Below are 16,003 nucleotides of genomic sequence, written 5' to 3'. Positions count from 1 at the left end.
GGAACTATGACGTCGGCAATCGAGAACTCCTTGCGGTGAAAGAGGCTCTTGAAGAGTGGAGACGTCTGTTGGAGGGAACGTCCGTGCCATTCACGGTTTTCACTGACCACCGGAACCTGGAGTATATCAGGACCGCCAAGCGGCTGAACCCCAGGCAAGCCCGCTGGTCACTGTTCTTCGGCCGTTTTGACTTCCGGATCACCTACCACCCCGGGACCAAGAACCAGAGATCGGATGCCTTGTCCCGGGTGCATGAAGACGAAGTCAAAACTGAATTGTCGGATCCACCGGAACCTATCATCCCGGAGTCCGCTATTGTGGCCATCCTCACCTGGGACGTGGAGAAGACCGTCCGGGAGGCCCTGGCACGGAGCCCGGACCCCAGAACCGGGCCGAAGAACAAACTTTACGTCCCACCAGAGGCCAGGGCTGCAGTCTTGGACTTCTGTCACGGCTCCAAGTTCTCCTGTCATCCGGGGGTGCGAAGAACCGTGGCAGTTGTCCGGCAGCGCTTCTGGTGGGCGTCCCTGGAGGCCGACGTTCGGGATTATATCCAGGCCTGCACCACCTGCGCCAGGGGCAAGGCTGACCACCGCAGGGCACCAGGACTGCTCCAGCCGCTGCCTGTGCCTCATCGTCCCTGGTCCCACATCGGCCTGGATTTTGTCACGGGCCTCCCGCCGTCCCAGGGCAACACCACCATCCTCACGATAGTGGACCGATTCTCCAAGGCGGCCCACTTCATGGCCCTCCCGAAGCTCCCGACTGCCCAGGAGACAGCAGACCTCCTGGTCCACCACGTCGTCCGGCTGCATGGGATTCCAACAGACATCGTCTCCGATCGCGGTCCCCAGTTCTCCTCGCAAGTCTGGAGGAGCTTCTGCCGGGAACTGGGGGCCACGGTGAGTCTCTCATCCGGGTATCATCCTCAGACCAACGGGCAGGCAGAACGGGCCAATCAGGAGGTGGAACAGGCCCTGCGCTGCGTGACGGCCGCGCACCCGGCGGCCTGGAGTACCCATTTGGCCTGGATCGAGTATGCCCATAACAGCCAGGTGTCTTCTGCCACCGGCCTCTCCCCTTTTGAGGTGTGTCTGGGGTACCAGCCCCCGTTGTTTCCGGTGGTCGAGGGAGAGGTCGGTGTGCCCTCGGTCCAGGCCCACCTGCGGAAGTGCCGTCGGGTGTGGCGCGCCGCCCGTTCTGCTTTGCTGAAGGCCCGGACGAGGGCAAAAGCCCATGCAGACCGCCGGCGGACCCCGGCCCCTGCATATCGGCCATGGCAGGAGGTGTGGTTGTCGACAAAAGACATTCCCCTCAAAGTGGACTCCCCAAAACTGCAGGACCGTTACATCGGTCCCTTCAAGATACTCAAGGTTATCAGTCCAGCCGCAGTGCGGCTTCAGCTTCTGGCCTCACTGCGGATCCATCCTGTTTTCCATGTGTCCCGGATAAAACCGCATCACACCTCACCCCTCTGTGCTCCGGGTCCGGCACCGCCTCCTGCCCGGGTCATCGATGGTGGGCCGGCTTGGTCTGTGCGCCGGCTCTTGGATGTCTGTAGGATGGGCCGGGGCTTCCAGTATTTGGTGGACTGGGAGGGGTACGGACCCGAGGAACACTCCTGGGTGAAGAAGGGCGCCCGTTGAGGGGGGGGTCCTGTTGTGTGGGCCACTGAAGAGGAGGTACTGCTGGCCCACAACCACCAGAGGGCACCCTGCCTGGAGTGCGGGCTCCAGGCACAAGAGGGCGCCGCCGCCTCACAGGAGCAGCCGGGGTGACAGCTGTCACTTATTACCTGTGACAGCTATCACCAATCATCTGATCTTCAATCGTATATCAGCAGGACGACATCTCCACTTCTTTGCCGAGATATCGCTATGCTTAGGAGGTAACGAGCTCAGCCAATCAAGTTGTCTTTTCGACAGAAGAATATTGTTGCTTTGTGTTTTTTGACAGCAGACTTTTCGACGAGAGGTGGAGGTGGATTTCCCACCATACGTGTTGCTGGGTATAAACACACCTACATCTAACTGTTTTTGTTCCTCGCCAGCAGTACCAGATCCGACAAGCAGAGGCAGTGGCCACCTGGGAGTTCGGGACTTGGCGGCTCCAGTATTCCCGGGGTTCGGTGGCGGAGGAAATCGTGTGGTTCCGGTTCTGCTTTGGACAGACGTCTCTTATCTTCGAGCCTGCCCACATGACACGTTCTGTAAATTGACTTCATTGCATACTATTGTGACCTGCCGTGTTTGTTGTGCTCATTCACAACAGTAAAGTGTTGTTATTTGACTTCCTCCATTGTCCGTTCATTTGCGCCCCCTGTTGTGGGTCCGTGTTCCTACACTTTCACAACAAAAACTGCACCTTTCACAGTGGCCTTTTATTGTGGGCAGTCTAAGGCACCCCTGTGCACTAATCATGGTGTCTAATCAGCATCTTGATATGGCACACCTGTGAGGTGGGCTGGATTATCTCAGCAAAGGAGAAGTAAGTACTCACTATCACAGATTTAGACTGGTTTGTGAACAATATTTGAGGGAAATGATGATATTGTGTATGTGGAAAAAGTTTTAGATCTTTGAGTTCATCTCATACAAAATGGGAGCAAAACCAAAAGTGTTGCGTTTATATTTTTGTTGAGTGTATGAGTTCATTCTCACACGGTACAGCAGTTGCATGAAAAAAGATTATTGTACAGCTGTGTTTAGTGCACAAATGGCTCTTGCAAAAAGCAATTTTTCAGTCTGTTTGTTTTTGTTTTCAATGTCCTGTACCATCTGCCTGATGATATCAGTTCAAACACATGATATCCAGGGTGGGAGGGGGTCTCTGACTATGTTTATTGTCTTCCTATCCACAGAAGGGGCAGCATGATGGAATAGTGATTAATAATGTTGCCTCACGAAAAAGAAGGTCCTGTGATTGCTTCCCACCTGGTCCTTTCTGTGTGGAGTTTGCATGTTATCCCCATTTTTGTGTGGGTTTCCTCCCACTTCCAAAGACATGCAGGTTAGCTGAATTGGAAACTCGAAAATGACTGTAGATGTGTGTTTATCTGTCTATATATCGCCCTGTGATAGCCTGGAGGCCTGTCCAGAGTGTACCCCACCTCTTACCCAATGACCACTGGGATAGTTGGAATATGAACGTATAGGAAATGAATCAGTGAATAGCTACAGCGGGCAAAGGAGTCGCTGACTTTGTGACAAAATCAGTAGGTGTTAATAACAAGGGGTTTTTCCAGTCTTTTAAAATAAGACAAAGACATACAAAGACAGAAAAGCAGATGGTGCACATATCCATTAAACACCACCAGGTGAAAGGAAACATGATTCAAACGGGGCACGCTAAAAACTTCTGGCTTGTTTTTAAAAGTACAGTATACTGAGACCAAACGTGCATTGTGAAAATAAAGTTCATTATTTGTTGGTCTGTCAGTGACTGCGGTTGTGTATTAAAGGTAACAACTGTGTCCAGTATGCTGGTGAGGTAAGGTGCTTCTATTTCACTCACAACATCAGAGGAATTCTCCTCATTCCATGCTTTAATGGCCTCTGTTCTAGCCATCTGCTGAAGCTCATTTCCTTCAACATTAAAAAGGAAATTGGAATGATGTCATTCTGAAGTGGGAATCAATTAACCTGCTGAAAGCTGTGAAAGGTTTTGGTGCTGCAAATGAGTGTGCGAGCTGTCTGTCTGTCTTTCTCACTCACGCAGATGCCTTTACGTGGAATGTTTTACCGATGACAAACTGGTCAAGGTACTCAGTAATTACCTCTCTGGAGGATTCACTGTCTTTTAATTACAACAGAATGTATTTAAACCTCAGGTAAAGTTCAAAAAGTATTTACTTAAAACCACTTACAGTTCATGAGCCCGTAGCCAAGTCTGACCTAATCGGTACGCCCTAAGTTGACTAAGCAATACTTACAGTCCAGCTACAAGGTGTTTACAACCTGGCCTACACAAAACTCCATTCCCAGAGTGGCAGCTATAGCTAGGCAGGAGTCAGTGAAGGATTACACAAGAGGTCAAAAAAAAAAAAAAAAAATGCTATAATCATATTAAAAAGTACACTCAACAAAAATATAAACGCAACACTTTTGGTTTTGCTCCCATTTTGTATGAGATGAACTCAAAGATCTAAAACTTTTTCCACATACACAATATCACCATTTCCCTCAAATATTGGTCACAAACCAGTCTAAATCTGTGATAGTGAGTACTTCTCCTTTGCTGAGATAATCCATCCCACCTCACAGGTGTGCCATATCAAGATGCTGATTAGACACCATGATTAGTGCACAGGTGTGCCTTAGACTGTCCACAATAAAAGGCCACTCTGAAAGGTGCAGTTTTGTTTTATTGGGGGGGATACCAGTCAGTATCTGGTGTGACCACCATTTCCCTCATGCAGTGCAACACATCTTCGCATAGAGTTGATCAGGTTGTCAATTGTGGCCTGTGGAATGTTGGTCCACTCCTCTTCATTGACTGTGTGAAGTTGCTGGATATTGGCACGAACTGGTACACGCTGTCGTATACGCCGGTCCAGAGCATCCCAAACATGCTCAATGGGTGACATGTCCGGTGAGTATGCTGGCCATGCAAGAACTGGGACATTTTCAGCTTCCAAGAATTGTTTACAGATCCTTGCAACATGGGGCCGTGCATTATCCTGCTGCAACATGAGGTGATGTTCTTGGATGTGGCACAACAATGGGCCTCAGGATCTCATCATGGTATCTCTGTGCATTCAAAATGCCATCAATAAAATGCACCTGTGTTCTTCGTCCATAACAGATGCCTGCCCATACCATAACCCCACCGCCACCATGGGCCACTCAATCCACAACATTGACATCAGAAAACCGCTCACCCACACGACGCCACACACGCTGTCTGCCATCTGCCCTGGACAGTGTGAACCAGGATTCATCCGTGAAGAGAACACCTCTCCAACATGCCAAACGCCAGCGAATGTGAGCATTTGCCCACTCAAGTCGGTTACAACGACGAACTGGAGTCAGGTCGAGACCCCGATGAGGACGACGAGCATGCAGATGACCTTCCCTGAGACAGTTTCTGACAGTTTGTGCAGAAATTCTTTGATTATGCAAACCGATTGTTTCAGCAGCTGTCCGAGTGGCTGGTCTCAGACGATCTTGGAGGTGAACATGCTGGATGTGGAGATCCTGGTCTGGTGTGGTTACACGTGGTCTGCGGTTATGAGGCTGGTTGGATGTACTGCCAAATTCTCTGAAACGCGTTTGGAGACGGCTTATGGTAGAGAAATGAACATTCAATACACGAGCAACAGCTCTGGTTGACATTCCTGCTGTCAGGATGCCAATTGCACGCTCCCTCAAATCTTGTGACATCTGTGGCATTGTGCTGTGTGATAAAACTGCACCTTTCAGAGTGGCCTTTTATTGTGGGCAGTCTAAGGCACACCTGTGAGGTGGGATGGATTATCTCAGCAAAGGAGAAGTGCTCACTATCACAGATTTAGACTGGTTTGTGAACAATATTTGAGGGAAATGGTGATATTGTGTATGTGGAAAAAGTTTTAGATCTTTGAGTTCATCTCATACAAAATGGGAGTAAAACCAAAAGTGTTGCATTTATATTTTTGTTGAGTGTATAATAACATAAGTTTCTTATAAGATTACAAAATCTAACAGTTTGGACTATCTATTACTGAACATTATGGAGCTATTTGGTTAAGCCTGCAAAAATGGTAAAAGGCCAATTTTCAGTTTGTACATGTGTCAAAAAAAAACTGTGCCAAATTTGTTTAAAAAATGATGTGAAATGTTGGGTGAAATGGAATAGTTTTGAATTTGCACATTACAAGAATGAGGCCGAATTGCGCATGAAGGAGGATTCGAACGGCACTCATGAAAATCCGAGCCACACTTAAACACCTCGTACAGCAGTTGGCACAACTGTTCAGCCACAGCACATGCACTCCACATTTGCGTCGTGATCATGCTGGAAAACTAATTGAACGGCGCTCAAGATGAGGTCATACTGCTAGGTTGTACTGACCATGGTCGCATCATTCGTATGGCATGTCGTATGCAGGTTGTGCGCGAGGGAGGGTGGGACGTTTTTATTTAATTTTATTTCATCTGATTCATGTCATTTCATTAATTCCTTGTTTGCTTCCATGGGCATGGTTCATGAACAAAAACAAATAGAAGGACAATAAGTTTTGTATCTCTGCTCTTTATAACAGGAATTAAATATTTTAAAAGACAAATACAAACCCATTTGTTTCCTCAATTCCAACACAGATGCCGTCTCAGCGTCAAGTCATGAAGCATCAATTACACATCATTACCAGAAACATGATTGTCTTACATTTCAGCAGTACATTCATTGTTCTTATAATGTTCTATAGTCTCTTATTATTTTGTCCTTATACATTTTCTTTGATTTATGAAGATTTGTACATTTAATTTCTTCCACTGCTGTGAGAGTGCAGTGTGGTATCACACCTCTCACCGTGGTCGCACTGTGTTCTTGCGTGTGCACACGAGTGTGCACAAAACCATCGCAGTGGGATCTGCCCACATTCTTGATGGTCATACGGCATCTGTACATGGCTGTCCAATGGTCTGTCCCTCCTGACTGCGCACTGGAATTTTTCGAGTTTCACCCTCTCGGCCTGTTTCGGCCTGTTTTGCCCACATTCATGTTATGTGTGAAGGGGCCTTAAATTTGATGTTACAAAGTCAACACCCAACAAAATTGATTGCAAGGTACCATGTAATATTATAATTAAGCACAACAGATGTAGCAAACTATTACCTTTTCAAATCCTACTTTTGCATCACTTTAACAAAATTGAAGCGACTTTAGATTTTGAGGTCTGCACAAACCGAAACTGACCTTTTTCACCAGTTTTACCATTTTTATTCCGTAACACCATAATTGTCAGTCATACATACTCCAAACTATACCTTTCTGTAATCATTATGATCAGTCAAATAATGTGGAATATGTTTTAATAACATTGGAGCAGTTTTCAGTTTTGATCACTGTGACCCCTACCTGGCTATAACTCCCACTCTAAGTTATTATACATTTTTGTGTTCCTGTGGTATTCCGAGGCTACTGTAGCAAAAACTTGCTTGGCCTTGCAGCCTATTTTGGGCTGCTGCTGTGTCTCTCATTCTGACCATTTCTTTCAGCCCCTTGTGGTTATAGCTGTCACAATGCTGATATTTGGTGATGCATAGAGCTGTTCTGGGGGCAGCATAGATAATGAGACTTTTCCAATTACTGTAAAACAAACTGATTTATGGATAATACAACATTTCCTATTTTAGTACAGACAAAGTTCTGCATCCAAAATCTGTGTAACCCAAAATGCACCTTAGGATTTGTTGCCTTTAGGTATTTGGTAAGATAAAACCCGTCTCAGGCTGAAGTGAAATTAAACATCTGTGATAGAAACAGGGTGATAGTAGCAGTAATAGTGGCAATTGCTGTAAACCCATCTTTTCAGTAAGTACCTCATGCCATCGCCTCTCTGCAGAATGATTTCCCCTCTTGACTCAATGTAATTACTCTCCAAAAATCCTCAGCATGTTGTTTATTTATCTTTCTGGTGCCTCACTTTTATATTGTCCAGAGGTCACAAGAGTTTTGTAAAGCCTCTAATGCCGTGACCTTTGCACTTGTTACTGGTGGTTTTCATGTAATCATGGTAATTTAGAAGATGAAGCTCTGCAAAGGACCATCACTTATACACTCTAAATGTAAATGGAAAGCAGGAGCAGATGTTTCATGCCTTCGGTCAATTTCACGAGGCAAGTGTGCTAGTTAAATTACACCGGCAATCTGGTGCTTTCTGTAATGTAAGATCCCCAGCCCCCACCCATCCAAACCTTCTATCTCACTCCTCTCAGTCTCAGATAGCAAGTTCCCAAAAGAGGCCTTCTCCATCAGAGCTACAGATGAAGCTGCCAATGCTGTGGAGGATGTGGATGAGTGTCAGCGCTACCTCGGCCAGCTGTGCCAACACACATGCACCAACATCTGGGGCTCCTACAAGTGCAGTTGCCACCAGGGCTACATCCTCCAACAAGACGGACACTCCTGTGCACCAGGTTATTACACCTTCTAAAGTTTATTCACACTAGCAAGTTTAGTATGATATTTGGAGCTTATGTATAACATTAAAAAACATGTCAGTTACACACACACAAAAAAAATGTAAATAAACCATGCCAGTACTTTCACACACATGGCAGAAAACAAAAAAATCAAGGAAAAAAAAACAAATCAAGAAGTTGGAAAAAATGCTCTGAATGGCTCTGCTCCTGGGGATTAGAATCACAAAAGAACATAACTGTGGCGAATGCACACAGCATTATTGCCGTTGAAGACAACAGCACAGAAGGTGTTTTGTGGTGAACATCTGTATTATGAAATTGACCACAATTTACTAAACGCTCACCGTATGAACACAAACGGAAACAGACAACAGAAAGGTGAGACACAGAACTGTTATTCATCAAATTTATAACTAGCAGCTTTCCTTGTTCTTCAGCTCTTCTTCTTCCACTGTTAATTTGAATATCTTGGCATGTCCACACAATGCTGAACTACTAAAGCCCTGTTTACACATAGATGGTAAGAGCTCCCGGAAGCGTCCCAGAAGAGTTTTTGGCCGTCTTAAGGATCACACGCCGTTGTTAACGCCGGCACTAGGGGGCGTGGCTTAGTTCCGGCTTTACTGGGAATTGTCGAAAAAATTATTCAACATGTCGAATAATTCCGGGAACGCTCCCAGAGAATTCGCGTGATGACGGAGACAATGCGAACAACGGCGTTTGATACTTTTTAATCGCCGTTTCATCCTGCCCCTTCCTGTAGTTCCGCAGTTTACACCGCCGTAATTGGCACCTGGCATTGTATCCCTAATCAGCGGCATGTAAGAACCCACATCGGCGTCCTCAAGGGCGTTTTAACCGGCGACAGAGGCAGACAAAATGGCGGAGCTAGCGGACAGTACGTCGTTCTAAATGCCACCTCCCAGTTAACAGCGTTCCAAACAGCCGATAGGCGGTGGTCAATATAAAAACGCTAGCGCGCTGCATGCAGGCCTCCCACTCGCGGCCAGCTCCAGATATTTTTGCAGAGAAGCTCCAGTATGCCTCCTAAAAGAAAATTGGCAGCGGCAAGAACTTACCAAGAGGTCTGGTTCAGAAGCAGAGGGTAGCCCTGTGGTGGAGACGAGCAACACATTGAGGAAGGGAAAAGGAAAGAGAAGAAAAGGCTGATGATCTCCCTCCCTCTGCAGTGACAGGCATGTATTCCTGCTGCTTCAGCCTATTATACTCTGGGGGCGGTGCCTATATGCAAAAGTTCCTGGAGTAACGCAGGATTTGCCTGGATAAATCCAGCGGTACACAGGGCATTATCGGCGGCAGCAGAACATCGCCATTCTCACGCACGTCTTAAACTGCGATTGTAAAGCATAGAACTGGGTATTAACCCCCATTGCCTGACGTGTGCCGGATGCTATGGCGTCAAAACTCCGCTTTATTTGGCAGATTTAGCGGCGTTTTATCCACGTATTTGCGGTTAGTACGGTGGTCAAAACGCCGGCGAAATGCTCCGCCCCTTTCCACCGTGAAAACAGCCGGAACTATCGCGAACTTCGGTCTACTTACTACCCGCCAACAAAACCGTCTATGTGTAAACCATGCTTTACCCTCCACAAAGCATTTTTTTTCTGTGGAGGATAAGTAGACAGTCAAGAGGTTTTTTTTTTTTGAGGGGGGGGGGGGTCAAACATATAATTTTGTTTTTCACTCAGAAAATGTTGTTAATATGTCAAAATTTCACATTAGTTGTGATCAATTCTTTCTTTTTACTGTGCCATTTTTGTACTTTTGTTTGGCTCATTTGACAGAGCACGAACTGACCAAATTCAGCCACTTAGAAGGAAATCTGGACAGGACTCTGCTGTTCGTTATGAGTCTGTTGAATAAAAGTCTCCCCAACCAGAAAGCAGGGCATTCATGTTCCATTGTGGTGTTTTAGGAATATTTAAAAACCCAAATTTATTGTGTCATATTGGCTAAAATAAGCATTATTGTAGCTGCTACAGTCACCATCAAGCTGTTGTGAGAATATCATTTGAAGCTTTGAAGGCGCCTTCACACATAACACAAACGTGGGCGAATCAGGCCGATCCAGACCGAAACAGACCAAAACAGGCGACAGTCGAAAAAATCAAGCCATATTTGGGAAGGATAGGAATTAGACCAGGCACGGACGAATGGCGTCCAAATTCCACCCAAATACCCAGAATGTGTGTAGAAGCCACCACGAATGATTTGTGCACAGTTGGCATGCAGCAGCTCCAGAATCGAGGTAGTACGAAACAGAAATACAAACAAAAGAAAAAAGAACACAGCACAAAAGACCACAATGATGACAGAATGCAGCAGGAATATGCAGAATGCACCCCCAGTGCCATATGTGCCACCCGAATCTGGGTGGACACCGGAAGGGAGGGGGGCTGTGCCACTACGAGCACTGTGGTCTGCTCGTCGGAAGACCTGCTGTGTCCTACATTGCATGTCAGTACATGGGTTGGATGTGTCTCCTCTACCCCCCATTGCACATGTGCCCTCTCTCTCTGTCTCTCTCTCTCCCCCTCTGTCTCTCTCTGATAACCAGCTGTTGACAGCAGCGTGGCACATGCTAGATTTCGAATAAGATCCAACCCATAAATGACATTCAATCCCTCACGTGATTATATGTCAACCGGGGACCCATGACAAACACATAACTGTAGTGGATGCGATTGCATGTGATCATATTAATACAGGAATCACATCACCAATGTGCACACTCACGGCCGTTATTACCAGTAAACCAGTCTTCGGTTCATCGCAGACAGTCAACCCATGATCATGGGACAGTGGTTCACATACATCAGTCCATATAGTGGCTCAAAGACGTAATCCAGAGGACAGGTAAAGCAGATTCTGTTATCACAGCACCACACAGTGTTCCCCTCATGCACACATGCTGTCCCTCTCTTCGTGTCATGGCCTCTCTCTCTCTTCTCGTTGTTTTACATTTTGCTGTATTTACACACCCTGTCTGCCTTTTCTCTTTGTTTTCTATTTTACACCATTTTGTCACACACTCCCCGTTAGCCTCCGGGATATCAGCTACAGCCCCTCTGTCCGGACCAGTAAAGGTGAATGAGCTCATGGTTTTCCCCTCTCCAGGCTGTGGGGCCAGCTCAGCCAGTGTGTTGGACAGACTGCGTGGACGTTACGATTGTGTGTCACGTAGCGTGAGGTGCAGCAGACCGTCGCTCTGTCTGGAGGGATGGTGCTCTGGGTGTGGAATGCTGTGTCATATGAGGTGTATATGGGTTCTGTATGGGATTCATATGGGATGATGCTGTTATGAGCTGATGGTGGGAGCTATCTGATGTCCAAGAAAATAACTATAAAATGTCCACTTTCTTCAAAGTGCAGACACATGTTTTATGAGCAACCAGATATTTCAACATGTGTAAGAAATTAGGAAATTGGGGAGAATGGAGGCCGTGCAACATCTGTAATCTGGAAATCTTTAAGGTATCTAATAACAATCACAGAGCAGGAAATCTGTACCAACAGGAAACACAACAAGTAATTTTCCACCGTTTAGAAAGGTGCTGTTTAGTCTAGGCAGCACAGACCTTTAAAATATAAGACGAACCTTTTCTGATACATGTGAAGTCAGATCTAAGCATAAACCAGTATGAGATTTTGAAAAGCAAAATTAAACATTCAGATCACAAATGATGTTTCCATGTCAGACTGGTGAGGAATTTGGCAAACTGGTATTATGACTGGAAAAGGGAGTGAGCTCACTGATATGATGGAGGGGAATAAAGTTGGACATACTGTTTCTCATGGTCTGATACTCCTTCAGGTGCCATTTGGCAAACTCCAGGGGGGCTGTCATGTGCCATATGAGCCACTAAGGAGTGGCTTCTGTCTGTCCACTCTACCATCCAGGCCTGATTGGTGGATTGTTGGAGAGATGGTTGTCCTTCTGGAATGTTCTCTTCTCTCCACAGAGGAATGCTGGAGCTCTGACAGAGTGATCATCAGGTCCCTGACTAAGACCCTTCTCCATTGATCACTCAGTTTAGACAGGCGGCCAGCTCTAGTCAGAGCCCTGGTGGATCCAAATGTCTTCCATTTACAGATGATGGAGGCCACTGTGCTCTTTGGGACATTCAAACCAGCAGAAATGTTTTTGTACCCTTCCCCAGATTTGTGCCTTGAGACAATCCTGTCTCAGAGGTCTACAGACAATTCCTTTGACTTTGTGCTTGGTTTGTGCTCTGACACGCACTGTCAACTGTGAGATCTTATATGTAGACACATGTGTGCCTTACCAAATCATGTCCAATGAACTGGATTTACCACAGTTGGACTAAAATTAAGCTGTACAAACATCTTAAGGATGATCAGTGGAAACAGGATGCACCTGCGCTCAATTTTGAGCTTCATGACAAAGGCTGTGAGTACTTGCAAAAATCTCAAGCTCTTTTAACATTGTCATTATGGGGTATTGTGTGTAGAATTTTGAGGACTTCATCCATTTTGGAATAAGGCTGTAACATAACAAATGTGGAAAAAGTAAAGCAGTGTAAGTACTTTCTGGATGCACTGTATACATATGAATGCGTCTATCGATCATTTTTATTCTGTAAAAGTTGTGCCATCTCAACATGCATATACACTTTGGATCTGCTGTTGACAGGTGGGTTGGTTAAAAATGTTTGGACACAAATGCAAGGCTCACACAAACAGCTCTGGTTAGTAAAAGGTTTTAGTGAGGAGGATAGCAGAGGTCAGTACACGAGTAGGCAGCCCAAAAAACACAGCAGTACAAAAATCATCAGGCTAAAAGCGTGGTCGTTTAAACAGGCAGGAGGTCACGAATACAATGAGGCAGGCAGGACTATGGAACACGAGAAACAGAGACAAACAAGAGAGATGTGACAGACAGACCCAAGCAGAAAAACCCAGCAAGAGAATGAACACACAGAAAAACAATGAAACAGCAAAAAAGAAAATAACAAAACAGACCAAAAAATAAAACAGAAAACCAGACAAAATATCAAACCCTGACAGTTGTAGGGACCCTTAGTGGAAAAACAAGGGAGCAGCCGAAAGGACTTAATTGCATGTAAATGACACCTGTTGATTCACTGATCACAATAATTCCATTTTGATAGTATTTGCTTCCGATTTGAAACATCCATGTAAAATTAGCTAATGTAATTGGATCATAGAGTAGCAGAGGAGTTGACTGATGGGTTAGTGGACCTGTCCAACTTTTGTTCAGCCGTCGTATAAAATCTATCACAGACAGGTGCCTCCGTGGAACAAACATCTTTTCAGAATGGAAAAATGTGAAGATGAGGACATCACAAAAGTTAATATAAGCAGCCAGCTTGTTGTGTTCCAAATATACAAAATTAAATCTTGAAAAATGAATAACATAACTAAAAGCACTCAGAGAGTGCAAACCTCCGCCAAGGCCATGGGGTCACTGACGTTATAACATCTACACGCCGTGGAATCATTAAACCTAAAAAAGTCTAACAATGATGTTTGCTCAGTAGTATCTGCTGTGACTGGATAGCATGTATCCTTAGCACTTGGCATCACAGTTTATTGCAACTTGCACCTTTCCCAGAAGCTACTGTCATCTGAGCACTGATATTGATATTGCATGTGCTTATAGACAAAAACAAATAACAGACAAAATTCAATGTATTATTCAACTAAACTGCAAATATATGAATTTTTTTAACATTTATGAAACACTTTTCTAAACAAGGCCATAGGGTCACTGACCCTAAAGAGATTCCCTCCTTGGAACAGTGATCTATTCAACAGTTCAGTGTTACAACCAAAACTATGATACATACACTTTTCTTTCCTTTATATTTGACATCCTTGACCATGAAAACATACCACTAGAACTTGGAATCACTTTTATGTCTTTATTAGTTCAAAGGTTATTGTATAAAAACAATTTTTCGGTAATGGCGGTTTTCTTCTGGGTCTAGCTACATCAAATCTGATGACACCTTACTGAATCAGTACATATTCAGCTACAATTTGGTGTTAGTTGTGCATCTCTAGCTTCATTTGTCACCTCACACTGACACATTTTCTGTTTCCCCTATATTTTTGCATATTGCATACCGGATCACCAGATCCGGAATCCAGATCCGATCATCACCAAACTTTGTTGTTTGATAGAACATTTGACTATGTTACACCCTAATTTTTTTTCAAGCCTTTCTACCTTGTTTTTGTGGAGTTAGAAACTAGAATGTCAAAATTCCCCCTATCCCGCAATGGTGAAGAATCCTTTAAAAAATTCCTGGATCTGGATCATGATCCAGATCACCACTAAAATTTAATCACTTGTTCCTCTTGTCATTTCCAACCACTCCACAAACTTTCATCAAAATCCGTTCAAAACCTTTTGAGTTATCCTGCTGACAAACAGACAGACAGACAAACAAACAAACATGACTGAAAACATAACCTCCTTGGCAGAGGTAATAAAATCACCTGCTTATCTTAATATTTTTGTCTTTAATCATTGTCGAACCTTAATCAGAAGGCCTGTCTTTGCTTTTCTGGATACTCATCCTGTAAGGATATGGTTTGAAATCTTGTCAATACCTTGGAAGTCTTTAGGGAAGAAAACTTCCGGGAAGGCTGTCCATTACGCAACGGAATATTCTGTCATTAAGCCATTATCTTGTTTTAACTGTGTTGTGGCATTCAAGAAATATTACATTTTTTTGTTATAAATTTTGACATAGTTTGGTTGTCCATTGCTAAATTCATGATGGCATCAAAAAAGTCATTTAATTGATTGGTTTGTGACACTTTTATGAAATGGAATAAATTTTCAAGATGGTTTCATGAAAAATTTTGTGATTGGGATCACAAAATTTGGGGTGATATGGACAGGGAGCATTGGGATTATGATTAGGGTAAAGCTTAAAATTAGTGAGCGAAGGGTGACCGCATCACGAAAAACATTTTGTGATGGTATCGCAAAAAATAAATTAATAAATAACGTGAGCCTGGGCTGTGTTATTGATGTCATCACATCACCATGGGCATATTTATGAAAGCAGGTTCTGTCAAACTTTATAATTAGTTCTTAGAGTTGCAAGAATTTATGGGTACTGGCTTCAAAAAGCAAGTTCAAGACTCTTTGTCCAGAGTCAGTTACTCTGGACACACAGTCTGTGAAGCTAACCTGTTTACTGGCTGGTTTTCTTTAACAAACCTTCAGTTTCCTCTAGACTATAGAGTCAGGCATGGTGTGTCCCTTTCTTAAAGAGCCAGCTGACATAGAAGCTCTTCTTCATGATGTTTGAATGTTTCCATTTTTCTATACAATCAGTAATTATCTGAACAATATTCTGAGCACTTGTATTGATCATATGACACAACCTGGACATGCCAAGAGCAGCAGAAGCAAATCTCACTGGGGGCACTAAGTGAAGTAATCCAGTGCTGCAGTATTCATTTATCTGCAATGTGCTTGGGCTGGATTTTGAATTAGTTTTCTAATTTTAATTAAACCCAGAGGCAACAGTTGTGCTTTATGCATTGACATATTCATCCTGATTTCTGTAAATATGTTTATATGCAGTAAGATCTGAGGAGGAGAACAGGGTGAGAGAGGAGGGCAACACTGCTATGGGACCAGCAAAAATGACCACCGCCACCACCACGACCAGTGCAACCACCACTAATCCTGCTCCTCTCAATCCATGTGCAGGTAATGACTGAGAGCCACATTACAGCATTTGCATGTAGCATCACGCTCTACAGCCGCTGGACTGTATCGCTGTAATACAGTGGAAAAACAAATATTTGATACACTGCTTTTGAAAGTTTTCCCACCTACAAAGAATGGG

General features: G+C 44.5%; 1 protein-coding gene across 1 annotated transcript in view; it reads left to right on the top strand.

Moving 5' to 3' along the window:
- Window positions 1–16,003, top strand: part of LOC117507494 (fibulin-2-like) — a 173,815-nt gene that overhangs the window by 15,022 nt on the left and 142,790 nt on the right. The window contains exons 2-3 of the mRNA XM_034167369.1: window positions 7,920–8,120; window positions 15,736–15,864. Coding sequence (XP_034023260.1) covers window positions 7,920–8,120; window positions 15,736–15,864 — 330 coding nt within the window. The remainder of the gene's footprint in view (window positions 1–7,919; window positions 8,121–15,735; window positions 15,865–16,003) is intronic.

The sequence above is a fragment of the Thalassophryne amazonica genome, chromosome 3 (assembly GCF_902500255.1).
Source record: "Thalassophryne amazonica chromosome 3, fThaAma1.1, whole genome shotgun sequence".
Lineage (NCBI taxonomy): Eukaryota > Metazoa > Chordata > Actinopteri > Batrachoidiformes > Batrachoididae > Thalassophryne > Thalassophryne amazonica.
The sequence above is the reverse complement of the archived record's forward strand: the minus strand, read 5'-3'. Positions and strand labels throughout refer to the sequence as shown.